General features: G+C 51.7%; 2 protein-coding genes and 1 non-coding gene across 4 annotated transcripts in view; 2 read left to right on the plus strand and 1 right to left on the minus strand.

Moving 5' to 3' along the window:
- The window catches only part of PNKD (PNKD metallo-beta-lactamase domain containing), a 69,506-nt gene that overhangs the window by 38,477 nt on the left and 3,123 nt on the right, over positions 1-27,906 (minus strand). The gene's annotated exons all lie outside the window — the stretch shown is intronic.
- TRNAG-UCC lies at positions 3,375-3,447 on the plus strand. The gene has a single exon. It is a non-coding gene; the product is annotated as a tRNA-Gly (tRNA).
- Positions 10,075-27,832, plus strand: TMBIM1 (transmembrane BAX inhibitor motif containing 1). 2 transcript variants are annotated; one of them, XM_043445883.1, is made up of 12 exons: positions 10,075-10,226; positions 19,135-19,367; positions 20,696-20,796; positions 21,970-22,034; positions 22,250-22,303; positions 22,936-22,986; positions 23,730-23,769; positions 24,334-24,371; positions 24,547-24,634; positions 24,953-25,048; positions 26,038-26,091; positions 26,472-27,832. In XM_043445883.1, the coding sequence occupies exons 2-12, from the start codon at positions 19,175-19,177 to the stop codon at positions 26,616-26,618; spliced, it is 927 nt and encodes a 308-aa protein (XP_043301818.1). In that variant the 5' UTR covers positions 10,075-10,226; positions 19,135-19,174; the 3' UTR covers positions 26,619-27,832. The 2 variants fall into 2 exon arrangements, with proteins under 2 accessions (XP_043301818.1, XP_043301819.1); XM_043445884.1 differs by lacking the exon at positions 10,075-10,226 and adding an exon at positions 13,668-13,786.

Consider the following 27,906-nt stretch of genomic DNA (forward strand, 5'->3'; position numbering starts at 1 on the left):
GAACCTTCCTAGTCTTTTTTACTTTAACTGCTCTTAACTCTGCATGTCTGTAACTATCTTTGCTTTTCTGCCCCTAACTCTGCAGGAGCTACATTTCACACCTATTTTCCTTTGACTCTATGCTAAATACATCCTGTATCTGGTGTTTACCCTTACAACACACCCTTCCCCTTGTAGTTACATATCAGAAAGAAGGCCAAAGAGCCACTGCCAGATTCAATTACTAGGCTATGGTCTGTGAAACAATGCAAGAGGAAGAAATTAAGGCCCTAACTCCTTTGTTCCTCATCAAGGACTCCTGACAGCGAGCCTTCATGTTATATAAGCCCCTAGAAATCAACTCTGAATATTCCTTCATTGGAAGGACTGATGCTGAAGCATCAGCCACCTGATACTTTGGCCACCTGATGCAAATACTTTGGCCACCTGATGCAAAGAGCTGACTTGCTGAAAAGATTCTGATGCTGGGAAAGATTGGAGACAAGAGAAGCGGATGAGACAGAGGATGAGATGTTTGGATGGCATCACCGACTCAATGGACATGAGTTCAAGCAAACTCCAGGAAATAATAAAGGACAGGGAAGCCTGGCATGCTCCAGTCCATGGGGTCATAAAAAGTCAGACACAACTTAGTGACAGAACAGCAACAGATCTATCTAGCACCAAAGCTGGCTGATAATTGGATTTGCCTTCAGGTATTCATTACTACATTCCCTAAAGATTCTGATTCAGAAGTCTAGAAAGAGGTATCCCCAAGGGAATCTATATATATATTCATAAACTCCTCAGGGGATTCTGATAGTCAGGAGAGATTGAAAAACATTTTGCCCTGCACCCTGGCTAACCACTGTGGGGCCCCAGGTGGATGTCACATAGCAGTTCTTCCTCACATAGCAACATTTCCTTGTGAGAAGGAGAAGCTCTAACCTAACCTGATGGAAGAAATAAAAGTTACAGTGGTCCATTTTCAAGAACAGCCAGCTTTGACGATGTAATAGCTGATAGCTGTAAGGATTACAAATACGTCCTTGGTGGTTCAGTTGGTAAAGAATCTGCCTGCAATGCTGGAGACTCAGGTTCAGTCTCTGGGTCAGGAAGGTCTCCTGGAGAAGGGCATGGCAACCCACTCCAGTATTCTTGCCTGGAGAATTCCATGGACAGGGGAGCCTGGTGGGCTACAGTCCATGGTGTCACAAAGAATGGGACACAGCTGAGTGAGTAATACCTTCACTTTCATAAGGGTTACAAAACTGGAAAGTCCAGAAAGACAAATGAAGGGTGGGATGCCTAGGATTTTCGCACGGGTTCATCCTATTGGTAAATTCAAAATATCAGAACAGGAATAGGTCTGCAGGAAAGAAGATGTCAGGGAAGGGCCAAACCAAAAATAGAGGGAGGGAACAAACCTAGGTGATTGTTCACCCCATAGTACTCAGTCAGTGAGAAACTGGGGGATGGACCTGTGTGTTAAGGATAAGTGTAACAACTCTGGGGGTGCCGGCCCACCAGACATCTGCAAGACTGTCATTAAAGCCTTGCTTCCCACAGCAACTTGTGTCTCCAAGTCCATTCTTTGAGTTTGGGCTGGTGAGCATGTTTCTCACACCTGATTCCAGTACTCTTTCATCCAAGAATTGTTGTTCAGTGGCTCAGTCATATCTGATTCTCGGAGACTCATCTAGTAGAGTCACTAACAACATCACAATGTGTAAGTCATAGGAGGTAGGAAAGAGCAGTAGGATTAGACCCATTAAACCCATTATAGGAAAAGAGATGGGCCCGGGCCCATCAGTGGCAAAGCTGGGATACACCCTTGCTCCTGGGATGTTGAATCTGCCATTCTTTCTACTCCCTATTTCTTCTTCTTTTTTAATTGGAGTACAATCATTTTACAGTGTTGTGTTTCTGCTGTACCACAAAGTGAATCAACTGTACATATACATGTCTATGTATATCCTCTCCCTCCAGAGCCTCCCTCCCTCAACCCCTTCAGGTCATCACAGAGGACCCAGACGAGCTCCTTGTGCTACACGGCAGCTTCCAGCTAGTCATCTGTTCCTATTTCTTTATGAAAGTGCTAACGACTGTTACATTGCCGTACTCAATGTGCCACCAAATTTGGAAAACTCAGAAGTGGCCACAGGAATGAAAAAGGTCTGTTTTCATTCCAATCTCAAAGAAGGGCAATGCCAAAGAATGTTCAAATTATTGTACAATTGCACTCATTTCACATGCTAGCAAGATTATGCTCAAAATCCATCGAGCTAGGCATCAGCAGTACGTGAACTGAGAACTTCCAAATGTACAAGTTGGATTTAGAAAAGGCAGAGGAACCAGAGATCAAATTGCCAACACATGGTGGATCATAGAAAAGGCAAGGGAATTCCAAAAAAACATCTACTTCTGCTTCACTGACTACGCTAAAGCCTTTGACTGTTCGGATCACAACAAATGTGGAATATTCTTAAAGAGATAGGAATACCAGACCACATTACCTGCCTGCTAGGAAACCTGTATGAAGGTCAAGAAGCAACAGTTAGAACTGGACATGGAACAACAGACTGGTTCAAAACTGGGGAAGGAGTAGTCAAGGCTGTATATTATCACCCTGCTTATTTAACTTATATGCAGAGTATATCATATGAAGTACTAGGCTGAATGACTCACAAGCTGGAATCAAGATTGCTGGGAGAAATATCAACCTCAGATATGCAGATGATACCACTTTAAAGGCATAAAGTGAAGAGGAACTAAAGAACCTCTTGGTGAAGGTGAAAGAGGAGAGTGAAAAAATTGGCTTAAAACTCAACATTCAAAAAACTAAGATCATGGCGTCCAGTCCCATCACTTCAGGGCAAATAGATGAGCAAAAAGTGGAAATAGTGACTTTATATTCTTAGTCTCCAAAATCACTGCAGATGATGACTGCAGTCATGAAATAAAAGGAGCTTGCTTGACATGAATCAGCCATGAATTTACATAGAAAAAAAATAAAATAAAAGAAGCTTGCTTCATGTAAGAAAAGCTATGACAAACCAAGATGTATTAAAAAGCAGAGACATCACTTTGCCAACAAAGGTCCATATAGCCAAAGCTATGGTTTTTCCGGTAGTCATGTACGAATGTGAGAGTTGAACCATGAAGAAGATTGAGCACTGAAGAAATGGATGCTTTTGATCTGTGGTTTTGGAGAAGACTATTGAGAGTCCCTTGGATAGCAAGGAGATCAAATCAGTGAATCCTAAAGGAAATCAACCCTGAATATTCATTGGAAGTGAAACAGGAAGGAAGGCGGCAGGGCACAACTTTTAAAAGAATGACATAGCCCAAGGATACAACATAAACCGATTAGAATCAGGAGTTTTCTGGGGACTTCCCTGGTGGTTCAGTGGCTAGGACTCTGTGCTTCCAATGCAGGGGGCCCGGGTTCAAACCCTGGTCAGGGAACAAGATCCCATGTGCTGTAACTAAGACCTCATGAAGTCAAAAAAAAAAAAAAAAAAAAGAATCAGGAGTTTTCTCGTGTTCCAGTGGCTAAGAGTCTGTGCTCCCAGCTCCCAGTGAAGGGGGGCCTGGGTTCAATCCCTGGTCTGGGAACTAGATCCCACATGCCACAACCGAGGGTTCACATGCCACAGCAAAGATGAAGAATCCCACATGCTGCAACTAAAACTCAGCACGGTCAAATAAATAAATAAATATTAAAAAAAAAAAAGAATAAAATGGGTCCAAGATGGCAGAAAAGTCAACTTCAAGTGGACCTTGATCCTCAATCAGCAAGCTAAATGAGGCGCCATGACAGCTCCAAGACACCATCAAAACACCAAAAAGTGGGTAGGGGCCCAATTCCTGGAAATCTCCACACCTTCCCCAAAACAGCTGGAACAATCCTCCCATTTATTGGCCTATGAAATTACCCAGCCCATAAAAACTAACCAGGCCACATTTCGGGGCCCCCACACTCGCCCTCTGCGAGGGCCCACACTCTGTGCAGTGTGCTTCTCTCTGAGTCTGAATAAATCCACTTCTTACCTATCACTTTGTCTCTCACTGAATTCTTTCTGTGATGAGACATCAAGAACCTGACCTTCATTAGGTTCTGAAACCAGGTACTGTGGGTTTTGGCCGGGTTCGAGCTCAGCCATGTGGGTTCAAGTCCCAGTCTGAGGTAAACAGTTTCAGCAGGACTGATGCTAAAGCTGAAGCGCCAATACTTTTGAAGGAGGAAACAGAACAGGCTCTATCGTGAAAGTAGGACTCCATCTTGGACCGGACTGTGGAGCTATATGCCCAGTATCTATGGAAACGACATACCAACTGGAAAAGCAGGCCTCTGGAAGGAAGAGCCCTAGGGTTCTCCATCGCCTAAAAGAATACCCTAATTATCTGTGTAAGGGAATGCTTATTGGGGTATGACCACAGGCCTATTGATGATTATCCACTGTTAACTACGTAGGCTTAAGGCATGTGATCACCGGTTAACTTTGATTGTATCTTTCTTTTTCCTTTGTTCAGACTAGTTTCAGGAAACCTTATATAGGGTTTCCTATATATTAGGGTATATATTAGGGTATATAAGGTTTTCAAAAAACTGGTTGGGGTCCTTGGCTAAGAGGAGACTCTACCTTGCTCCCTCCAGTGTAATAAACTGCACTCCACTATCTGTATTGTCCTTCTGAGGGAGTTTGTTTCCCGGAATGCAAGGCTACAACACTTTGACCATCTGGTGTGAAGAGTGACTCACTGGAAAAGACTCTGAGTCTGGGAAAAGATTGAGGGCAGGTGGAGAAGGGGGGTGACAGAGGATGAGATGGTTGGATGGCATCACCAACTCAATGGACATGAGTTTGAGCAAACTCAGGATGATGTTGAAGGACAGGGAAGCCTGAAGTGCTGTAGTTCATGGGGTCGCCAAGAGTTGGACAGGACAGCAACTGAACAACACTACTGGGTTGGGCTGACTTCTAAGCTGTGAGTGGGTCCAGGTCCCCTCTATGTGTTTTTGACTCCTTAGACTAGCAACTGACTACCCGGAATGTTTGCATGGTGAAAGTTGTGGCTAGAGTCCAAGTTAACCATTATAGCATATTTAAGACCTCTTTTGTATCATGTATCATTCCACTGGTAAAAGTGAGTCACAAGACTAAGTCCAAAATCAGTGGTGTGGGAGAAACATATTTTACCTCCATGGAAATGGTGCATAGTCACATGTTGTCAGACACAACTTAATGACTGAACAACAAAAAACATATGGAATCTGGCCATCCTCCCACCGCAGTGCAGAGTCTTAACCACTGGGCCACCGGGGAATTCCCCCTCAGGAGTCTTTCCTGAAATATCCCCTCACTCCCACCCATGCTCCTTTCTCTGGGATTCCACAGATGCAAGTGAGCACTCCTCTATCCCAGCACTGGTAAAATTGGCAAGACTGCAATTCTTTGGTCTTTTACTAGTGTTGCAGAGAAGAAGCCAATTCTGAATCCAAGTTGAAACTATTTCTTTGACTTGCTTTTTTGTTGCTTTTGTTATTACAATCATAGATAATTGCCTGCCTCAGAAGACCCTGCCAGTTTGCCTGATTGTAAACTAAAGAGCCTTTGTTCAACTCCTAGAGAGATAATCTGACCCTGCCCACCTGTGAATAGCTGCAACAAAAAGAAGAGATTAACACCCCCCTTCCAAAGGCTGCCCATTCCCTTGTAGATGTTTTGCAAGACTAAGACCCTTTCACAGTCTAAGGGAGATAGTGTTACAGGGTACAAGCTCCCTCTGCTCGCCGTAAAACAGGCCTATGAATCTGAGAGAAGTGTTGAGGCAAGGAATACGACTTTATTTGGAAAACCCACTGACAGAGAAGACGCCAGACTAGTGTCTCAGTTGATGATGGATAGGGAAGCCTGGCATGCTGCAGTCCGTGGAGTTGCAAAGAGTTGGACATGACTGAGTTGGATGGACACAAACTGAAGACCCTTTCACTTTATTTCCCCACTGCCTCTCCCTCTCTTTTCTGCCTTTGGATTTTAGTTCCTCATTGCTTCTTTCTCTCTGATTCTACAAAAGAAACTGGCATCCAGACTTCAACAAGATGGTTACTCTCAGAGAGTAGGGGCTTAATTAATAATCTGCTAAGGGTCTTACAGATAAAGGCCTTTTATCTCTTTTATCCAGGCATAAGATAGGGTCCAGAGGAGAAGTCACTTATTGAGTACTTATTGTGAATGGTCACCGGGGGCCTTGTTCTGCAGATGTTCTTTTAGAATTACAATTGTAAAGAAAAAAATGATGCCTGCCATTCTGGTTCTACAGGATCAAGGCACTGGTCACTGGAGTCACCCACCAACAGTGTACCCTGAGTGGGGATGAAGGGAAAAAAAAACAACCACAATGTTGCATTCTCTGCTTTGGATACTAGAGTCCCTAGATAGTTAAGATACCTATCTAAGGAAGAATTTTAATGACCCCAGATTCTTGCATCATCCCATTAAGCACTAAAGTCACTAACAGTTATCTTTTTCTGTTTAAACACGGGTTTTTTCCCAGCCAAAAAAAAAAAAAAAGATCCTGAATATTCTGACTCCTCCCTTATCTCTTTGGAAGCAGTTCCTCATAGCTATCTGAGAGGCTATGGTCCTCAGTAAGGTACCCTAAATAAAACTTAACTCACAACTTTAACATTGTGTGTTTTTTCTTTCAGTTCACATAATCTTGATTTCAGGATCAGAAAATAGGCTCAGGAGGGTCTTCCCTGATGGTCTGTGCATGGGTGCATGCTCAGTCGCCCAGTTGTGTTTGACTCTTTGTGACCCCATAGACTGTGGCCTGTCAAGTTCCTCTGTCCATGGGATTTTCTTTCTTTCTTTTTTTTTTTTTGTCCATGGGATTTTCCAGGCAAGAATGCTGGAGTGGGACTTCCCTGGTGGCAGAGTGGGTAAGAATCTGCCTGCTAGTGTAGGGGACATGGGTTTGATCATTGGACTGGGAAGATTCCACACGCCCCAGAGCAACTAAGTTCCTTCGCCAGGACTACTGAACCCTCGTGCCTAGAGCCTGTGCTCTGCAACGAGAAGCCACCACAGTCAGATGTCTACACACCACAACAAACAGTGGCCCCCGCTCACACTTGCTGCAAGTAGAGAAAGCCCAGGCACTGCAACAAAGACCCAGTGCAGCCAAAAAAATAATAATAAAATAAATAAAAATTTTAAAAAATACTGGAGTGGGTTACCATTTCCTACTCCAGGGGATCTTCCTGACCCAGGGATCAAACCAGAGTCTCTGGAGTCTCCTGCACTGGCAAGCAGACTCTTTACTATTGCACCACTTGGGAAGCCTGGTGGTCCAGTGGTTAGGAATCCACCTGCCAATGTGGGGTTCATGGATCCCATTCCTGTTACAGAAAGATCCCCCCATATGCCTTGAGGCAACTAAGCCTGTGCGCAGTAACTATTGAGCTGTACGCCCTGGAGCCTGTGCTTCACAAGAGAAGCTGCTGCAATAGAGAAAGCCCTCGTAGCAACGGAGACCCAGCACAGCCAACAATACATAAATGGGCTTAGGATTGTCAACTACAAATTGGCACCTGCCAAGAGAATTTGCTGGGCTTCCCAGGTGGTTCAGTGGTAAAGGATCTGCCTGCCAAGCAGGAGACACAGGTTCAATCCCTGGGTTGGGAGGATCCCCTGGAGAAGGGCATAGCGACCTACTCCAGTATTCTTGCCTGGACAATCCCATGGACAGAGGAGCCCGGTGGGCCACAGTCCGTGGAGTTGCAAAGAGGTGGACACGACTGAGCAACTAAGCTCCGTGCTGCCTCTTTGGAGCAGTCTATCTGAGCTATCTGAGGTGCTCTCTTCCAGGCAGCAGTCCTCATTTTGCACCAAATAAAACTTAACTTGCCACTCTCACCTTGTGCATCGTTTTTAGTCAACAGGAGAAAGAACCTTCAGTAAGGCTTGTGTGGGGCTTTTCTGTGTGCATCCCTACTGTCCACTTTTTCAGGGGGCAAATGTGATTGCTAGATGGAAAATGAACTCCCTTGAAATAATCCAGGCAGTTTCAGAAAGTGAAGGGTACTTTCTGGCAAAAGGGGCCAAGTGCAGAGAGCATGAAACAATGTCAGGAGACCCAGCCACATGCTGCAGGGTTTTGTAGCTCACAAGGACTCTGTGATCCAGGGGAAAATTGATACTGCCCCAAATTGTCCTTTCCCCAGTGCGTTCTTGTTCCTGTGCCCGTGCTTTGGGAGAGGACTTCCTCATGATTTCAGTAGTTGCAGCTCCCGGGCTCAAGAGCACAGGCTCAGCGGTTACGATGTATGGACTTAGTTGCTCTGAGGCATGTGGAATCTTCCTGGACCAGGGATTGAACCAGTGTCTCCTGCACTGGCAGGTGGATGGATTCTTTACCACTGAGGCATCAGGGAAGCCCTATCCTTATGTCTAGGGCTTCCCTGTGGCTCAGATGGTGAAGGATGTGCCCATAATGTGGCAGACCTGGGTTTGATCCCTGGGTCAAGAAGATTCCTTGGAGAAGGGAATGGCTACCCACTCCAGTAGTCTTACCTGGAGAATCCCATGAACAGAGCAGCCTGGCAGGTTACAGTCCATGGGGTGGCAAAGAGTTGGACAAGACTGAGCGACTAACACTTTCACTTTCCTCAAGTGAGTTCTTTGATCTCACATGGAACTTACACTGAAGGTGGCTGGGGGAGTTAGCCCTCCATAATGTCTACCATCCTAAATAACCTTCTATTTAAGTTATATACAAATAAACACACATAGTGTGTGTGCGGAGGGGGTGATTTTAAAAACATCTTTAAAAACAAAAACAAAAACCATCTTTAATTGGTCCAAAATACAGTCAAGTGGTAACCTTATTATGCTTTCTAGTAATAAAAACATTGCTTTCACTAATGCTTAGCATGCAGATGAGCTTCTAGATAAGTCCTTGGGCTCTTGTTTCTTAAGCCTCACTCTGTGAAAGAGGGGGACAGGCCCTGGAGATCATAAAGTGCTTCCTGTTGGGTTTGGAATCAGGAGGTGCTCAGGTTGTCCTGACTGTCTAACTGTGTTCTGTGTTCTGTCAAGTCATCCCACCTCCATTCGGAAAGGAACTGTGTCAACATGCTCTGAATGACATTCAGTGGCAGTGTCAATCTACAGCTACTAGCTTGAGATAAGCACCTTAAATAAAGTCATTCTACCAGCAGTCTTGGCCTAATGGGAAAAAAAAAAAAAAGGCAAAAACATGGACTTTGGAACTATGTAATCTCTGCTAATATTACGAAACTTCCCAGAACCTATTTCCTTGTCTCTAAAATGGAAGACTAGCACATTCTACCATTAGTGGCTTCGAGGGTTCAGGCTACTACTGGTGGAAAGCCTCAAACCCAATGTTCTGCACTTAGTTCTCTACAGGATCTCTGACTCTAAAACACCTACTTTGCTGGTCGAAGTAACTTCAGGCAGGAAATGTCTTATTCTCAGGGAATTCTAAGTTCCATCTATCGCTACATTCCTTGTAAAGAATCTGCCTGCAATAAGGGAGACCTGGGTTCAATCCCTGGGTCGGGAAGATCCCCTGGAGAAGGGAATGGCTACCCACTCCAGTATTCTTGCCTGGAGAACTCCAGGGACAGAGAAGCCTGGTGGGTTACAGTCCATGGGGTCGAAAAGAGTCGGACACGACTGAGCGACTAACACTTTCACTTTCTTTTTACATTTGAAAATTTTAAGTTTTAAACTGGAAAAGTGCACCTGGCTTAAAAGCATAATTGTCAAAGATGATCATCATTGGTTTTTGTCTAATAATGAGAAAAATGGGAAGCAGCATTTTTTAAATGTCCTTTAAAGTAGGAAACTGATGCAAAACACCGCGCAACAAAACAAGTAAAATATGTAGATAGATAGGCAAAGAAGCATCACCAGCAAGCGCTGGCCGCTGGGAGTCGGGAGGAGTGGAAAGACGTGATCTCTCCCTGTAGTTTTGTATTTTGAGTTTTCAACAATGACCACGTACTGCTTTAAAATCGGAAAATCCTGGTAAGTCCTGGAGGACTTGGGAGGAGCGGCAACAGGCGGATGCGGGCGGGACCGGGGCGGACCCCAGCGCGTCGCGGGGCCGGCGCGACGGGGCGGGGCGCGGAGACCCAGCCCTGCCCAGGCCGGCGCGGGCAGTGCAGGATTCGCGACACCAGGAGGCCGGCGACGCACCGTCCGGAGCGCCAGGCAAGCCAGGGGCCCCGGGGCCGGCGGGCCGGCGGGAACCGGACCGGGATTAGGCGGCGCCCCAAACTTTCTCGGAGTGCGTGGCGGGCCGGAATGGGGCTCTGTCGCCCTCACTTTTGAGTTTCTCTTTCTCTGCGCGCCCCGGGCGGGCGAGTGGCGCCTGTTTAGCTTTGGGAGCCCAGCCGCGGGGTTGTGGGTGCGGGCGATCAGACCGGGGTCTGAGGGTGTCCCGGGTCCCTGCTTCCTATCGCGGATCTGTCGCCGGGCGTGTCCACAGGGCCAGCCCCAGGGTGGCCAGCTGTGCGTGGGATAAAGGGTGTCAGGGGCCTTCAGCTGGTGGGAGGGGGAGGGGAGGCGGCCCGGGCCTGGCCTCGGCCGCCTCTGACGCCCTGGTGCCAGCTTGGGTGTAGACAGGTGAGCGAGTATTTGAGTGAGGGAGAGAGCCGGTGAGAAGCCCCGAGCAGCTCACATCCTTGGTGTGGGGAACCTGTCACCTCTGTCACCAGGCCTTTGCCTCAGTCCCCTCTCCCCTACACTGGTCTAGCCACTTCCCTCAGGCTGGGTTCTGAAAACTACTGGGAAGTACTCTCTTCCTTGTGGCCTCTTTGGGTGGGAGTAAGAACCAAGCAGGAAAATGGGAGCCGGGAGAACCCTGGAGACAGCAGGAGGGAAGTGGAGGCAGGCTGTTCGGAGGCTTGGCCCTGATCTTGTGGGTTTTGCTCTAGCTGTTGTCTTCCCCGGGGGTCACCATCCCCTCTGACTCCATAGTGGCCTCTGGGGTTGGGATTGCCCCGAGGAACCTGGTCATGGGATCGGGGGAGGTGGGGGTAGGCCTGGGAACTAGGGTCAGAGCCAGATGTCACGGAAGGTCCCTCGGGTGTCCAGTTCTCTGGGGCTCTGAAATATTCATCTCACTGGTGAGCTTTGGTTTCAAAGCTGGCGCCTCTGGCTAGGCCAGTGGTGGCAGGAGGAGCCAGGAGCCCTTGGGGCTGCTTTGTGTGGGGCAGGGGGGCAGCCATACTTCCTCCTCACCTGCCTGCTCTGTCTCTCCACGAGGCCCCAGAGACCCGGTTGCTAACTTAAAAAGTGGTGGGACCACACAAGGGGTCAGGGGCCCTGACTTCCTCTCTTCTTGTGCACTGAGCTCAGGGCCTCACCTGTAAAAGTGGTCACGTCAGAGAGGTAATGATGGGGTACACCTCCAGTGTGGGGAGAACCTCACGTCATGAGCTGGGGTAATAGCCACCTCAGCTCTGCCTCCTCCCATGGGAATGGCTCCGCTAAAGGGCAGTTACATCCCCCAAACTTGTCACGCTGGACCCTTCAGAAAGAGCAGAAGCCCCAAGGAAGGGCCTCATACTGTGTGTCTTTAGAGAGCCGCACCGGGAGAAGAAACTCATATAGCAACTGGGAGAGAAGGTCTCTGCTAACCATATGGCTAATCCTCATGTGGGCTTTCTGGAGTATTCTGTTGGGAATGCAGAGGAAGGGAAGGCCCTGACGGACTCTTCCACCCCTAAGATTCTGGGGATCTGGGCCCAAACCTGGCTCAAATTAAAGTAGAAATGATACCCAGAAGTCCACAGGCCACAGTGCTGGGTACCTGGAGTATAGTCAGTATACTGGTCAGGGAGGAGGATGACCAATATATATATATATGTAAGTCCTTGTTCTTATATGTGTGAAAGTGACAGTGATGGTCACTCAGTTGTGTCTGACTCTTTGCGACCCCATTGACTGTGGCCCACCAGGCTCCTCTGTCCATGGAATTCTCCAGGCCAGAATACTGTAGTGGGCAGCTGTTCCCTTCTCCAGAGGATCTTCCCAACCCAGGGATCAAACCCAGATCTCCTACACTGCAGGCGGATTCTTTACCAGTTGAGCTATCAGGGAAGCCCGTTTATATATATAATAATTGGTGTTTTTTCCTATTACATGAAGGTGATGTTAGGAATGGCAGCCTCCTGGCTCTATGCTGCTTGGAGATGCCCCCAGCCCTTTGCAGTGAGTTCCACTTTGGAGTTTAGAGCAGCTGTGTGGGGGTGGCAGAGAGGAAGAACCCTCACAGAGGATCAGGGCATTGAGTTGGCCCTACAAGTGAGGGGGCACACCTGGTACTGAGTGTGGCTGTTCCGAGGGGCTGGCTAAGGACAGGGGTTTAACAAGATGATGAGTTAGGACATGAATCATTCCCAGGGCTATCTGTAAAACAGAGGTGGCCCGGTCAGCAGCCCACAGGATGGCAACTAGGTGTGCCTGTATAAAAATGTTTCAGGCTTAAGAAAGTTGGAAGGAAACAAAGTTGAATAGCTTTGCTCACTGCAGAACTTGGAAGCTTCCTATGCCATGGTGTCTAACAAATTTCCAAAAGGGGATATGGATTCTCTGTTTCTGAGCTCATCCATGACCATCTCCTGGGACAGGAGATCTCCTGGCGGGGAGAACATCTCCTCGTGTTCTTTAGAGCAGCCTGGGAAATACCTGGCTGGATGATTCTAGCTTTCTAGAGTCCAGAGAGGTAGGAGAGGGAGTTGTGGCCACTCCCACACCCAGGTCAGACCCTGTGCCTCAGCCTCCTCCAGACCGGATGAGGATGAGGATGAGGCTGAATCTGGCAGAGACTCTTTAGGAAGCAAGACATTTTGCCCTGAAGGTTTCTGCTCTGGTCTGTTAGCTGTTCATTCAAAAGCAGACATTCTCAGAGTCTGAATGGACTTTGATCATTTGGTGATGGTAAAGAATCCTCCTGCAATGCAGGAGACCCAGGTTTGATCCCTGGGTCAGGAAGATCCACTGGAGAAGGGAATGGCAACCCACTCCCAGTATTCTTGCCTGGAAAATCCCATGGACAGAGGAGCCTGGCAGGCTACAGTCCATGGGGTCTCAAAGAGTCGGACATGACACTTGTTTTATGGATGAGGAAACTGAGTCCAGAGATGTGAAAAGACCCATCTCGACTCTCACAGTGGAGTTAGGACCAGAACCAGGACAAGAACTCAGCTCCCTGCGTTGTAAGCCAGGGCTCTGACAAGGATTGACTTTCGACAAGGGGAAAGGAATTGGTATCAACGAGAGAAAGGTCTTTACGTCCTCAGTCCGCCCAGGTGGTGGTGTTGGCTTGTTCTGGTGGGGGCCTCAGGGACTTTGTCTCCAGGCAGGTGTAAAAGCAAATGGTACCTTAAGTCAGACTTCAGATCTGGGTTCAAACCTTTCTCTGCTGTTTGCCTGCTCCAGGACCTTGGATCAACTTCTGTCGAATTTGTTTTCTCATCTGTAGGGTGGGGATAAGGATTGCACTTCATAGGGCCCTTGTGAGGAGCAGACGTCCTTGGTATCCAGTAGTCAAGACAGTACTTGCTGCTCTAAGTGGTTCTCTTCCTTCCCTGCCCACTGCAGGAGTGGGGTATATCTCCCTTCTCCACTAGGGGTTGTTAATTATCTGTCTGCCTCTCCCCACCTCATTTGGGAGTTGAAACTGAACTGAACTGAAAAGGCAGGAGAAGATGAAACACAAAGAAGGAGGTGGATGGGGCTGTGTTTCTGAAGCTGCATCCGGCCCGGTTAGTGCTGCTTGCTTTCCTTATCTGGACGTCCTAGCTGTTCTGGGTTGACTGGGGTCTCGGAAATCACCCACATTCATGATGCTGAAGGGTGATGGGAGTACTGGGTGCCTGGGTCTTCCCATGGCTTCCCCTTCCTGGGAGACTAGAGCCACCTTCTCAGTTTCGGATTGGTTGGAGACCAGGGCTGGGAGGGAGGTCTTGAGTTGGCAGCCTTATCTGTTTCTGAGCCAGGAGGGCCAGGAGAACTGGGGGAGGGGGCTGGTTGTGGCTCCGCCTCCGGGGTGTGTGCGCTGGCGTCTGTCTCTCTGAGTTCTCTCTCTCTGAGTTCTCGGACAGTGGGCAGGGCTGGGAATGAACGCTCCAAACCCATGACCAAGAGGGCCTGTCACTGCCTGGGCAGGAACTTCCTCGGCTCTGGGATTTCCTGGTTTGTCAAATGACCAGAGGATTTCTAAAGTTCCAGCTCTGACGTTTTCAGTTTTCAGATCCTCTTGGTTTCATCCTGTTGACCCCAGAGGCCAGGCGGACAGAAGGATAAGTTGATTCTGGGCCCTTGGTCTGTGTGCGTCAGACCTGGTGGTGAGCCCAGCCACTCCTGGGTGGATCCTTTTTACTCCTCTGCCCTCCTGGCCCTGTGCTGGGTTAGGAGGGCCAAGTGTTTTCTTGGAGGGGAGTGGAGAGCTGGGGGGTGTTGGGGTAGGGAAAGGGAGAGGAGGCTGTCACGAGAGACCTGATCACAGCGGGCCAGGGGCTTTGCTGCTGGGTGGGGTTTCCTGAGATACTCACCCTGAGCTATTCTTTCCACTTTGGCCCTGGGCACCCGTTCCTGGCAGAGAGCAGCACGGGTTGCCTGGACCAGTCAGCTGCTCCTTTCCACCCCTCCCTCCAGCACACACCCTTTTGCTGTAAACCCAGTAGATCCAGCCTCCTCTCAGCAGATTCCAGAGCCTTAACCCTTCAGATGCCCTCCTCCCAGGGAGCCTAAACCTGGGCCCCAGCTGGCGGGGCACACACTGGCCACACTGAGACAGCACCAGGGAAGGAGCTGGCTTCCCCGAGGCTGCCTCTGAAAACCTGATAGCCAACAAGTCCTGTGTTTGGGCCCTCCCACTTCTGATGGCTGGGTCTGGGGAGCGTGTAGGAGAAAGGAGAGGTTCTGGCTCCTTCCCGATGGGTCATGAGAATGGGGATCACAAGAATGGGGAGCAAGCTTAGCTCTAACTTGACAAGGGTGTGTGGAGTCTGAATGCCTTGATAAAAGGCATCGTGAGGAAGCATGTTGTAATGATTCAAGCTCTTTGCCACAAAACAATCTTGCTTCCTGTTGTGGGAGTGTGTTCAGTAGAAACTGAATGCCTACTGTGTTTTAGGAAAATTCAGGCTTCTGATGGGGCGCCTGGAAGGTCCATTTTAGCCCCTGGAGACCAAGCCCCTCCGTTAGCTACCAGTGGAATTCAAATGACCTGATTCCTGGTTTCTAGTCTGTGGGCATTAAGTATCTGCACTCTATCTCTGTATCTTTTCCCACATCTTCCTCCCCTTCCCTTTGGATTCCACTTTCTCCTGCTGCTCCTGCCTTTAGTCAGAGTCATGAAAGTAAACTCTGACAGCTTCCCCCTTTCCCTACTCCTGGTCACCTGCCAGCCCCAAACCTCATCCCTAGCTGAGGCCTTGATGATGGGGAAGTGGTCAGAGCCTCACGTAGGTCAGGCCGTGGCCAGGGAGCAGGCTCAGAAGCTGCCCATGCTGGCGGCCCTGGGGTCCGAGGTTTCTGCCCATCTGGTCCTGCTCACAGGGGGTGTGACTATGCCTAGCCACTCCCCTGACTGGCCTGAACACTCTCCGTCTCCTGCGCACAGGCCTCTACACCAGAGAGCTGGGATGTAGTCCTGGGTTCTGGCCCCTGCTTTGTGGCCAGGGACAGGTCCCTCCATACTCCCCCCTTCCCCGCCCCGAACCTCTCCCCCCTTCCCCGCCCCGAACCTCGGTGGACTGGCTGCTAAAGGGAGGGGTCAGCCTGCCCTAGGTCAGCAAGTTTCCTTTCAGTGCTGACGTTTTAAGAATCTCTGTCTCTGACCACCCTCTTCTCCTGGTGGCTGCATAGAGTTTGGGAACCATGGGGCTGATGGAAGGGGCTGAATGGTTCAGCGTGCACTTGCTGTGAGCCCTCTTTTGTCAGTAGAGGGGCTGAGATGGGAAGCTGAGAAGTGACGAGTCGATCGAAAGGGCGATGAGGATGAAAGCAGAGAGGTTAAGAGCTCTGGAGTCTTTGGGAGCTGAGTCTGGCCTTTATCACACCCTAGCTAAGTCACCTTGGACAAGTGACTTAATTCTTCTAAGCTTCTATTTCTTTATTTGTAAATAGGGATAATAATATATCCACCCTATTGGGGAATCATAAGGATTTAATGAAATAACAACTACAGGTGGTGTTCAGGTACCATTTTAAGTACTCTACACATATTTTCTCATTTAATTGTTATAACAACTCTGTGGAGGGTACTGTTATAGTGTTAAATCCATTTTCCAGGTGGAAAAATTGAGACACAGTGAGGTAAACTGGCTAGTGCTGGTCTCTGGTGAGCATGAGCTGGTGGCCGAGCCCCCAGAGAACTGTGAGCTGCTGCGCTCCCCGCAGGTCTGGTTCCTCTGAAACCAGAAGCATCACAGGGAGGGGCGAGGGAGGGCAGAGGGCATCTCCACGAGTCAGCGGCCCACTGTGCCAGGCCTGAACCGTGGAGTCCTGGGGGCCTATCCAAGGCCGGCCTCACGCTCCCTGATTTACCCGCTGGTTTGGGGAGGGACCTGTTTGTCTGGCTTGGCTTGAGGGGGTGGGGCAGCTGGCTGATCGGGCAAAGGGCAGGCCCCACATAACTGGGCTCCTCAGATAAGTCCCAGGCCCAGAGTCTGTTAGAGCTGGACATGAGCTGAGGGATCATCTGGGCCTCTCACTCAATTTCACTGAGGGGCACCCTGAGTTGCTGACAGGACCAGGTCATGGTGACATCAAGATCAGGCGGCCAGCTGGGGCCTCCGACCACAGGGTCCTCCCTGCCAGTGTCTCGTGGGCTGTGTTGAGCCTGTTGTCAGCGGGGCCCAGGGCAGTAATGACAGATAACCCTACTCCGCGGGTGGCCTGCCCTTCCCGCTTCCTGCAGATGGGGCGCTGTCTTCCTGGTGGAGTTAAAGGGGTGTTTGGGGAGAGGGGGTGGTAGGGGGAGGAGACTCTTGCTTCAGGGGAGGAGGATGCAGTTTCTCTTCCTTCCTTTTTTAAGAAAGTCTGTTAAGCAGATATGCATATTGTAACTGTTTATGCTACCCTGACATAAACCACAAATGTTTTAAAAAACAGTTACTCGCTCTGTTTCTTGAACTCACACCACTCAGTGCTGGGTCTCCCTGTTTCCCTCCGCTCCATTTGCTCAGAGCGCCCTACCCCAACCTGTGGGGCCTTCACTATGGCCCATGGTTTGCTGTCACACCCTCACTGTCCTTATTTCTGACCTGACGCACTCTTGCTGTCTGGTCCGTTTGTTCTGGGAAGATGGAGAACAGCTTTCCTCAAAATAACTCATTTAGAGACTTGGCCTGTCATGTGAGCCCTCCTCCCCCGCTCCCTGCCACCTTCCCCTCTGTGTTATCCCAGTCGAGACAGAAGAGTTAGTTAGGACAGTCCTTTATCTGCTCCCTGAACTGGCCAGGGGGCCCTAAAAAGAGGGATCTGTTCTGCCCTTCTGGCAGAGCCTCTGGGGATGTCTGCTGACCTTGACCTGGGCATGTATCCTCCCTGTGGGGACGTGAAGGAAGGTGTGCCCTTGAGAGATGGTCTAGGGGGCGGCTGTGGCCCTCTGAAGGGGCCCAGACTCTGTCAGGGCTCGGACCCTTCCAGGGACCTCCTCCTCAACTTTTCCCAAGCCCCCATCTCTGTCACTTCAGAGGGGGACACCAGGTCCAGAGGACATTTATCTGGCATAAGAGGCATAAAGAACACAGCATAATATAGAGCACACCTAGACTTCCCTGGTGGCTCAGATGGCAAAGACTCTGCCTGCAAAAAAAAAGAATCTGCCTGCAACGTGAGAGACCCTGGTTCAATTCCTGGATCGGGAAGATCCCCTGGAGAAGGAAATGGCTACCCACTCCAGTATACTTGCCTGGAGAATCCCATGGACAGAGGAGCCTGGCGGGTTACAGTCCATGGGGTCGCAAATAGTCGGACATGACTAAGCAGCTAACATTTTCACTTTCACCCAGGACCCGGAAGACCTCGGCTCTTGTACTATTAAATGTGCTAGTTTTGTGATCTTGGGAGTCACTTTACTGCTCTGGGCCTGAGTCCCCCAGTGGAACTGAGCACTTGGGGCCGTACAGCCTGGGGGTCCCTTCGGGATGTTTCTGGGGTTCCCTTCCCCTCCTTCCTCTGCCCTTCCCCAGCCGTGGGGCTCTCCTGCCTCAGAGAGGGCACTGGATGGCTCTGGCATCACTCCTCAGCGTTTTAACCTTTCTCAGCCGCCAACCCTGGGAGCAAACAGGCAGGAATCCCAGGGCCGCCAGGGCCTGGCGTCTTCCCCTCCCCGGGGGTTTGAGGGCCCTGAACTCCCTGTCATTCTGCTCCCTGGCACGGCCCTGAAGCGACTGGTGGCAGCCACAGGCTGTCACATGCCTGAAGCGCCTCCTCGGCTGTAATTTGAAGGAACCAGAAAGTCCTGTCTCCAACCTGCTTTTCTGTGCAGCCTCCCAGCCCCCAGGGGTCAGCCCATGTACCCACATGCTCAGGCCTCTCTGGCGGCCCCTGACTCAGCCTGACACCTTCCACAGCCCCGTGCCCTCCTCCTCTGGGCCTGGCAGCTCCAGCCCTGGGACTGGCTTGTTGTCTTCCACTCGGGGCCTTGGCTCCTCCCCAGCTCTGCCTTTCAGGCCTGGAGCTGCTGCCAGCTGCTGTGGGGGCTGGGCTGCTCCCTTCAGTGGGTCTCAGCTGGCTCTGTGACTCGCCAGTGGCTTTGCTGGGGTCATCGGGCTCCTTTCCTGGTCACTGGAAGTGATCACTTAAGAGAACCCCCTGCTCTCATACCACCCATGTGACTGCCCCCCCCCCGCCCCCCCGCGGCTCCTGACCTAAATCCCCACCCGCTGTTCTCCAAGGGCAGGAAACTGCACAGTGAGGAGGGGCTGGTGTGAGGGCAGAGGGGCAGGGGCTGAGCTGGTGGGGTGGGCGGGACTGTGGGGGTGGGAACAGTGGCCTGCGGGGAGAGACTGAAGGTGTCCTCTCTGCAGAGGCAGGGTGGACTGGGGCTCAGTGAGCTGGGCCTATGCACTCATGACTGCTTTTCTCATCTCTGCTTCAGGTCTCAGCAGCTGGGGTCTCCCCTCAGCCTTTGAGCTATCATGTCCCATCCCAGTGCCCCTCCTCCATATGAGGACCGCAGCCCCCTGTACCCTGGTTCTCTGCCCCCAGGGGGCTACGGGCAGCCATCTGTTGTGCCCGGGGGATACCCTGCCTACCCACAGCCTGGCTACGGTCACCCTGCTGGCTACCCACAGCCTATGCCCCCGGTCCACCCGACGGCCATGAACTATGGTAAGTCCCTGCAGGGCAGCTGAGGGTGGGTGGGAAGATGCAATACTGATGAGGCCACTTCCTTTCTTTCCTTCTTAACTTCCTTCATCTCCTTTTTCATCTTCTCTCTAGCTCTCTCCTTCTGTTTCCCCATCTCTGTTACCTCTCTGCTTTTTCCTTCAGCTCCTAGCCGCCCCCCACCCCCCACCCCCAGGCCACCTGCCAGCCCCTTTATTCAGCGAGAAGACTGAGTCTGTAAGACACACACCAGAACTTACACATCAGATAAGAAAGTGGCTGGTGAAGGAATTACTTCAGGAGGCCACTTCTGTTTTCCTGCTAGGCAGTTGCCACCCACCCACGGCCCTCTCTTCTTCAGGAACTGCCGCTAAGAAGGAAACGGCAACCCACTCCAGTATTCTTGCCTGGAGAATGCCATGGACAGAGGAGCCTGTCAGGCTACAGTCCATGGGGTCGCAAAGAGTCGGACATGACTGAGCAACTAACACTTTTCACTTTTCACTGGAACCTGAAGCAGTTTTTTTGTTTTTGTTTTTAAATATTCTCAGTGCTGATGGATCCTCATTTTTTAAGGTAACTTCTGGTTTGCAAACATCCAGAACTCGTTTGGATGTTTGATAAACGTCATGGCTGGTAAATCTGGTCAGAAACGATATTAGAATGTGGTGAGATTTTCCTATGTGGCTCGCCTCGGATTTTGAAAGCAGTTCCCAGGGAGGCATTTGAGGAATGGCTTTGAGCCCCTGCAGCATCTCTGGAACCCTGGAGCACAGCCAGCTCTCATCAGACCTTTCGTGTTCTGGTGCGAATGCCGGCCGGCACATCAGTCACGTTCACAACGAGGCTTTGCCCTGTGCACAGATAGCCCTGACGTTTCTGTTTTCCCAGAACCCTAATGCTCGCCTGATGGAGACCACTGTCTGCACACCTGTCCTCCATCCTCTGCACGCATGCACTGTTTCCATCTCCCTTTCCTTCCTTCGATCCCCGAGTCCCTGCTCTGACCCTGCCAGCTCCTCTGACCCACACCTGCCTGGCTTCTTTAAGATGGTGTTCCCTTGACGGCAGGAGCGGTGGGTGTTCACACTCCTCAGTGGAATCATGCTGATGGAGTGTTCACACCTCAGCCCCCTCCCAGCCAGGGACACACCACTCCCTATGGTATCCACTCAGGTCGCTCGGGGGGCACCCGGAGGAACTGTCTGGGGAGAGGAGTTCCTGAGTTTTGGCTGGAGATCCCTGAGACTGTTGAGATAGTGTTCCAGAGGCTTGGGGATTGAGGCCACAGGTCCTGGGTCCCCTGTTGGTCATATGTCATCTGTCCCCAGGCCCAGGCCATGGCTATGATGGCGGAGAGAGAGCAGTGAGTGACAATTTTGGATCTGGAGACTGGGATGACAGGAAAGTCCGACATGCCTTCATCCGAAAGGTGAGATATGGGCTGGTGGGCAGGTGAATCTGGGCCACTGGGGCCGTGATTTGGCCCATTGATAAGAAGAGGGGCAAATGTGGAGTCCTGCCCCAAGCCACAGGTGGGAGGCTTTGCACCAAGGCCACAGAAGTGGAGCCCAGAACCAAGGTCACCTCCAAAACTAATTGAGCCCCATTGCCAAAAGCCCCCCTGATCATTACTAACAAGCTTCCTGACTCCCAATTAGGCAAAAATGCCCACTGCAGTAAACACCCTATAGTGCCTCAACTAGTCATCGAACGCCAACCTTCCAGGAATTTTGTCTTGAGGCTATAAAAATTGGCTATTAATCCATGAAAACTGTCGACTCTCCCTGGCTTGTCAGGAGTTGTCAGCCCGCTGAGCTTGCAGTGCCCACTTTATCTGTGCTCTTCGTTCTCAATAAACTCACTCCTTTCTGCAATACTCTGTGTCTGGAAATTCTTTTCCATCCTGTGCTGGCTCAACAGGAATGGCGGTCCTCTGGTCCACACTAGCCCTGCACTCTCCTGAGGGAACCCCAGCTCCTCTAAGCTATGTTTGCCCACTTTTGCTTCTCTCTTCCTTGCCCTCGCTTTGGGGGGCAGGTTCAATTTGAACAGCCCTGCTGAAGTGTTCTGCCCTCTGCAAACTTCTTTCTCCTGTTAGACTGCAGCAATTTCAAGCCAGGATTGATTGCACGCACTTGCAGGCCCCTGCCCACCATCTCACCTCACCCCAGCACCTGCTCAGGGTAGAGAGATACCTGACCAACGTTCAGGCTGAGCCGCTGCAGGCGCAGAGGCCATACTCAGGAGTGTGGCGAGGCAGGGCAGTGAGTGTCAGTGAAGGCCAGGTGTTGGGCCAGAAGGGGAGATGTCAGGAGCAGCGGGGGTGGGGTCAGCCCTGCGGTGCACACAGCATCTGAGCCAGACTCCTCACTGTGCTGGCCTCTGGCAGGCTGCAGTGCAGCTGGGGCGGGCTCTCAGGTGGAAAGGAAGAGCGAGCAGATCCTTCAAAATGAAGAAGGAACCCCTCCCTACCTCTGGAAGGTGGGAGCAGACCTAGGGTGGGAAGGTCTTTTGGGCTCCTTGGTCTCGGGGCTGGCTGCTTCCTGGGGGAAGGCCGGGAGCAGAGGGTGGTGACCGTGCTGTCCCGGTGTCTGTGTTCCAGGTTTACACCATCATCTCCATCCAGCTGCTCATCACGGTGGCCATCATTGCTGTTTTCACCTTCGTGTGAGTCTCTGGGCCTCTCTGCACAGCTGAAGGCAGCTCTGGGGTCCTGGGCTCTGGGTCCCCTGCTAGGAGCATGGCTGGGGTGGGTCCTCGACCCATGGACAGGAAGAGGGGCTTGGTTGTGGGTGACTAGAGAAGATGGGGGGGGGAGGTAGGGCCTCGGCAGGGGCGGACAGCCTGGGCATAACTCTTCTTGTGTCTTCTCTGCTCCACAGGAAGCCGGTCGGTGACTTCGTGAGGGCAAACATGGGCATCTACTACGCATCCTAGTGAGTGTGTGCTCTCCTCTGCTTGGGGGCCAGGAGAGGAGGGGTGACAGCTGACTAGCAGGGATCAGAATCTTTTTGGAGGGAGGGGTGCCCAGTTGCCAGCTGTGCTGGGCTGTGTGGTATGTGCCACTGAGTGTCAGTGTCGGGGTCTCCTGAGAGCAGGGCTGGGGGAGCCACGGCCGCGTGCATCCTGTGAGACAGGCCCCCGCTCCGCCGCCTCTTCCTGCAGCCTCCTCCCAGGCCAGGCCCCTGCTCTGCCGCCTCTCCCTGCGGCCTCCTCCCAGGCCAGGCCCAGGCTTTGGCCGCCTCTCTTTGTGGCTCCTGCGGCCTCCTCCCAGGCCAGGCCCCCGCTCCGGCCACCTCTCCCTGCGGCCTCCCCGCCCCTGCCAGGCCCCTGCTCTGCCGCCTCTCTCTCTAGCGGCTCCTCCCCGCCTCCTAGGCCAGGCCTCCGGTTACTGATGGCCTCAGTGCCCCTGGCCAGGGTGACCCTGTCCTGCTGGGCAGCTTCCCCTCAGACTTCTAGACGCCTTTCTGGGCCTCCAGCCTGCCGGGCTGGTGAGTGCCACCAGGCTGGGCCGGGAGGGGGCTGAGGGGCATAGTGGGCCTGAGACTACTTCCCGTTTTCTCCCCAGTGCTGTCTTCCTGGTCACATACCTGACCCTTATCTGCTGCCAGGCACCCAGGTGAGTCCCAGAGACTTAGACCATGGAAAGGGATGGTGGGGGGCAAGGTGGTGCACGCGTGCTATGTCGCTTCAGTTGTGTCCAACTCTTTGCGACCCCATGGACTATAGCTCGTCAGGCTCCTCTGTCCATGGGATTCTCCAGGCAAGAATACTGGAGTGGGTTGCCATGCCCTCCTCCAGGGGATCTTCCCCACCTAGGGATCGAATCCGAGTCTCTTATGTCTACCTGCCTTGGCAGGCGGGTTCTTCACCACTGGCCCACCTGGGAAGCCCCCTCATGGCATCTGAGTGGAGACTTACCAGCAGTGATGATGATGACAGTGAAGATGAAGAGGATGGTGGTGGCAGCTACTGGCTACTGCTCAGCTGGGCGCCAAGTGCCTTGTGTGTGCGGGATCTATTTAGCTATCTAGCTGTTATTCTTATAGCTACCCTACAAGATATGGGGCATTTTAACCCTTTAACAAATAGGAAGAACCCAAGGCTCAGAGAGGCCAAGGGACTTTCTCACAGTCACGCAAGTAGTCAAAGAGCTGCAAATGAATCCAGTTCTCTGTGGCTCCACAGCCCAGGTCTGTCCTGTTGCCCCTGCTGTCTCTGCATAGAACACGAGCAGGTCCCGAGGGCCAGGCCAGCTTCCCCTCCCTCAGGTCCAGGCCTCATTCTTGAGGTGCACAAGCCAGGAACTTCTTGAGACCTGGCTGGCCACACGCCACTAAGTCATGGTTTCTTTCCCTTCAGACGCCGTTTCCCATGGAACATCATCCTGCTGACCCTCCTTGTGAGTCAAAGGGCCGGGGGAGGGGGGAGGAGATGGTGAGGGAGGGCTGGGCCCAGGGAAGGAATGGGACCCTGTGGGGGAAGATGGTCCTGGCTCTCTCCCTGACCTGACTGCCCTCGGTTTCCTTGTGGCTGCCACTTTCCAACTAGGTGACACGTACCACCAGCTCTGGTAGTGTCCCCACCATGCCTCCGGGGCTCTGCGTGCCCCTCTTTTTCTAAAATTGATTTTAATTTTATTGTTTATTTATTTATTTGGCTGCACCGAGTCTCAATTGCGGCATGTAGGATCTAGTTCCCTGACCAGGGATCAAACCTGGGCCCCTGCATTGGAAGTAGAGTCCCAGCTGCTAGACCACCAGGGAAGTCCCTCTTTTTTAAAAAAAATATATATTTTTGGCCACACCACGGGGCATGTGGGATCTTAGTTCCCTGACTAGGGAACAAACCGGCACCCTCTGCCTTGGAAGTTTGGAGTCTTAACCACTGTCTACCTGCCTTGGCAGGTAGGGACGTCCCACAGGCTCTATTAAGTGTCTCACTCTGGTCTCTGTTCTTCCCTCAGACTCTTGCCATGGGCTACATGACCGGCACCATCGCCAGGTGCGTTCAGCGGCAGTCAGTACACGGTGGTGTGTTTTATAGGGGAGTGGGGCACCCCTGGGCTGGCAGCCCCTGTATGGCTGCATGCTGGGCATGGTACTTCCAGAAAGTTGTAGTTTTGAAGTCATTTGTGCGTGGCTTATGCCTCTGGCCTCTCTTAATTCCTTCCCTGCAGTGTGTATAACACCAGAGCCGTCATCATCGCAGTGATCATTACTGCTGTGGTGTCCATTTCAGTCACCATCTTCTGCTTCCAGACCAAGGTGAGAGCACTGGAGGGCAGGCCCTTCCCTGGCCACCCCATCCCCCTTTCTTATACAGACCTGACCTTCTGGGCCTGGCACTTAGCAGGCCTGAGAGGGCCCAGATCCTTATATAGGGGTCTCCCTTAGAGACCCGAAGCCCCTTCCCTTCACATCCACATCCACAACTCTGCTTCCTGTGTCTGTCCTTAGAATGCCATGGTCAGTCCTGAGTGCCCCAGCAGGCAGCATTGAGCCCCCTGGAGGAGGCAGGGCCTGGCTGGCCGGGCTGCTGGCTGTGGCCCGTCTGACACGTGCCTCCCTCTCTCTTCCTGGCAGGTGGACTTTACCTCGTGCACAGGCCTCTTCTGTGTCCTGGGAATAGTGATGATGGTGACTGGGATTATCACTGCCATCGTGCTGGCCTTCAAATACGTGAGTGTCCCGGCAGAGCTGGTCGGTGAACCCAGTGCTCAGGGCAGACTTTCTGTGTATCTTGGTGCAGCAGGCCCCATGGGCCTCTGGACGGCTCTGGGTTCCAGAACCTCTCAGCTGGCTAGCCAAGGCACCTGTGCTGAAGCACCATTCTTTGGACTGGGGGATCATTGGAGACCCAGGTCTGGGAGCCATAGCACCTGAGGCCCCAGACAGCATCATGGGATTCCTATGAGAAGCAGCAGTGTGATCTGTCTGACAGCTGAGACCAGGCTCTCGGAGGCAGGTTGGCAGAGGAATCCAGAGGGCAGAGAAGATGGGCTCAGCTGGAAGGGACCTTAGGGACCACTGTATCTCTTCTTTGTTTCCAGTCAGCAGGGGGCAGCATGTGAGGCCCTAGGCTGAAGGAAGCTTTGTGGTGGGAAGGGGAAGCACATGAAAAGGAGAGTGAACATGACAGGAGCCTACCCATGTGACCATGGCTGGCCCTGCCTTGTGGACAGGTCCGTGGAGGGCTGTTGAACAAGGCTGCCCTGTGGTGCTCCCTGACTCCGCTATTCATCTGGTGGTTAGGGGGTGTCCCTTTTAGGCAGGGCTGCAGGAACATGGTCTAGTGACTGCTGACATGACTAAGGGTAAAGGTGATGAGGCTCTTTAGGGAGTGCATGGCAGGGCCTGCCCGTCCCAGAGCCATAATTCAACCACTCTTCCAGAAGCAGAGTGGACACCTCTGTACCTTGACTAACTGCAAATTGGTTTGGGTAAAAGATGCTATGATTGATTTGATATAGCAACTGGATGATGGCCTCTGTTTTCTCTGCCAAACGTGTTAGCATTCTTAATTTCTCCCAGGATCTGGAAGGCAGAGGTAGTTCTCTCATGGATCTTCCCACTTGGCCAGAATCCCAGTGGGGAAGATGGTCCTGAGGGTCTGCCTCACTCTGGGCTTTGCCAGGTTTTCTAATGCCATCCCTGTCCTCTCTCCTCAGGTTTACTGGCTGCACATGGTCTATGCTGCTTTGGGGGCCATTTGCTTCACTTTGGTAAGACCCTGCCCACTCTAGGAAGGGGAGTGGGAGGTATGGGACTGGGTGGGTGCTGAATGTAGGCTGCTTGAGAGGCAGGGAGTGGGGCCACAGCTGCCTTTCCCTACTGTCTGGAGGCTCCACGGATTTCTTGGGCATTCCTGTCTTTAATTCACATCGCTTGCTATGAGAATACTCAGCAAGCTGTATTCCAGAGATGACACTATTCCAGTGTCCCTCTCCCTTTCTGGACTGTGAACTGCTTAAAGACAGAGACCATGCCTTCTGCTGTTTGTTAAAGTGTTCCCTAAGCACACCTCATGGCCCTGAGGCTCCCAGGACAGGTCTGTGGACCACCGAGCCCCTGAATCCTCATGCGTGGCTTCTTGTCCCTGCAGTTCCTGGCCTACGACACACAGCTGGTCCTAGGGAACCGGAAGCACACCATCAGCCCAGAGGAGTACATCACTGGCGCCCTGCAGATCTACACAGATATCGTCTACATCTTCACCTTTGTGTTGCAGCTTGTGGGGAGTCGTGATTAAGGAGCACTTCTGGGGCTTTCCCTTCCCTAGGGGGCTGGGCCCTGTGACCCTGGTCTGGGCCTACACCCATTTCCTTCTCCTCAAGTAATACGCCCATTTTTCTTTCTGTCCAGGGATGGGCAGCCTCTCTTGCATTGGATGTATAGGTATCTGATGGGGCTGGAGGAACTAGGGACTAACTCTTGCCCTTAGTGGACAGAGCTGGGCCAAAGATGTGTGTTTTCCCTCCATCCCACTACAGGGCACCAAAGCCTTAACAACTGGGGTTGGAGTGGGGTGAAAACAGCCTGTTCTGTAGCCTAAAAGGGAACATGAGAAGGAGAAGGGACTTCCTGGTGTTTCCCCTCCCACTCCTGCCATGGGCTTCTGGGCTTGACAGCTGGAACATTTTTCCTCTCTCAATCCCAACAAAGCCAGAGAGCTGTCCCCTGCCTCCTGGACTCATATCTTGTACTTTTTTGGCAACCCTTTGGCACCTTTCAACACAGGAAGGTAGAGGGGGTTTGTCTCCCCTGCTTCAGCCCCTTCTTTTGATAGCATATATATAATGATCTTCGGGGTTAGGGGTGGGGAGGAAGAGGAGAGTGAGCAAAGTCAAGCACTGAGGCCAACTGAGAGCAGCATCTGTCCAGGGCTTCCTCAGGGCTTGTGTGGTAGAGAGCAGGCCCCCTGGCAGTCATCTGGTTCTCCGAAGCTGCCTGGGGCTTCTCTGGTACTTCTGAGATCTCTATAGTCAGTGGGACCACTTGCTTCCTGTGCTCAGGCTTCTCAGAGCAAAAAGTGAAGGCAGAAGTCAGGAGATGGCGTGGTGTGTAGGATCACAATGGCCAGGAAGTAACCAGGGTGAAGACAGCCTAGAATGTGGGCAGGGTCCCCCATCCTGTCTGAGAGATATGGAAGCCTACGTGGTACCCAAGGGGCTTCCCTTCTGCTAAGGGGAGGGCCCTGAGAGGAAGGAGAAGCCCCTCTCAGTCTGTGAACTCACGCCAGGGGATTTAAGATGCCCCATCTCTCCAGCCAACTACCGCTTTCTTAATGACACCAAGTGCCTCAAGCTGGAATGGGGAAGGGGGACAAGGGTCACTCTATGGGGTGGGGGTGGAAACCAAATCAGCCCAAGGATATATTTAGGACTTCTTTATTAAGTATGTGGTCCTAAATATATCCCACAAAGGAACGTAACTAGAAATAAAGTTTTATGTTTAGAAGGTAAACCCCTGTTTGGCTCTGGTTTTCTTCACTTTAAGGGGTCAGTTCTTGGAGAACATCTGGCTCTGCCCAAAGCATC

The sequence above is a fragment of the Cervus canadensis genome, chromosome 24 (genome assembly GCF_019320065.1).
Source record: "Cervus canadensis isolate Bull #8, Minnesota chromosome 24, ASM1932006v1, whole genome shotgun sequence".
NCBI classification, from domain to species: domain Eukaryota; kingdom Metazoa; phylum Chordata; class Mammalia; order Artiodactyla; family Cervidae; genus Cervus; species Cervus canadensis.

Coding starts and splice junctions, on each gene's coding strand:
- TMBIM1 (XM_043445883.1), top strand. CDS start 19,175: ATGTCCCATCCCAGTGCCCCTCCTCCATATGAGGACCGCAGCCCCCTG. Junction 22,304..22,935: donor GGCATCTACTACGCATCCTA/GTGAGTGTGTGC, acceptor TTTTCTCCCCAG/TGCTGTCTTCCTGGTCACAT. Junction 25,049..26,037: donor TCGTGCTGGCCTTCAAATAC/GTGAGTGTCCCG, acceptor CTCTCTCCTCAG/GTTTACTGGCTGCACATGGT.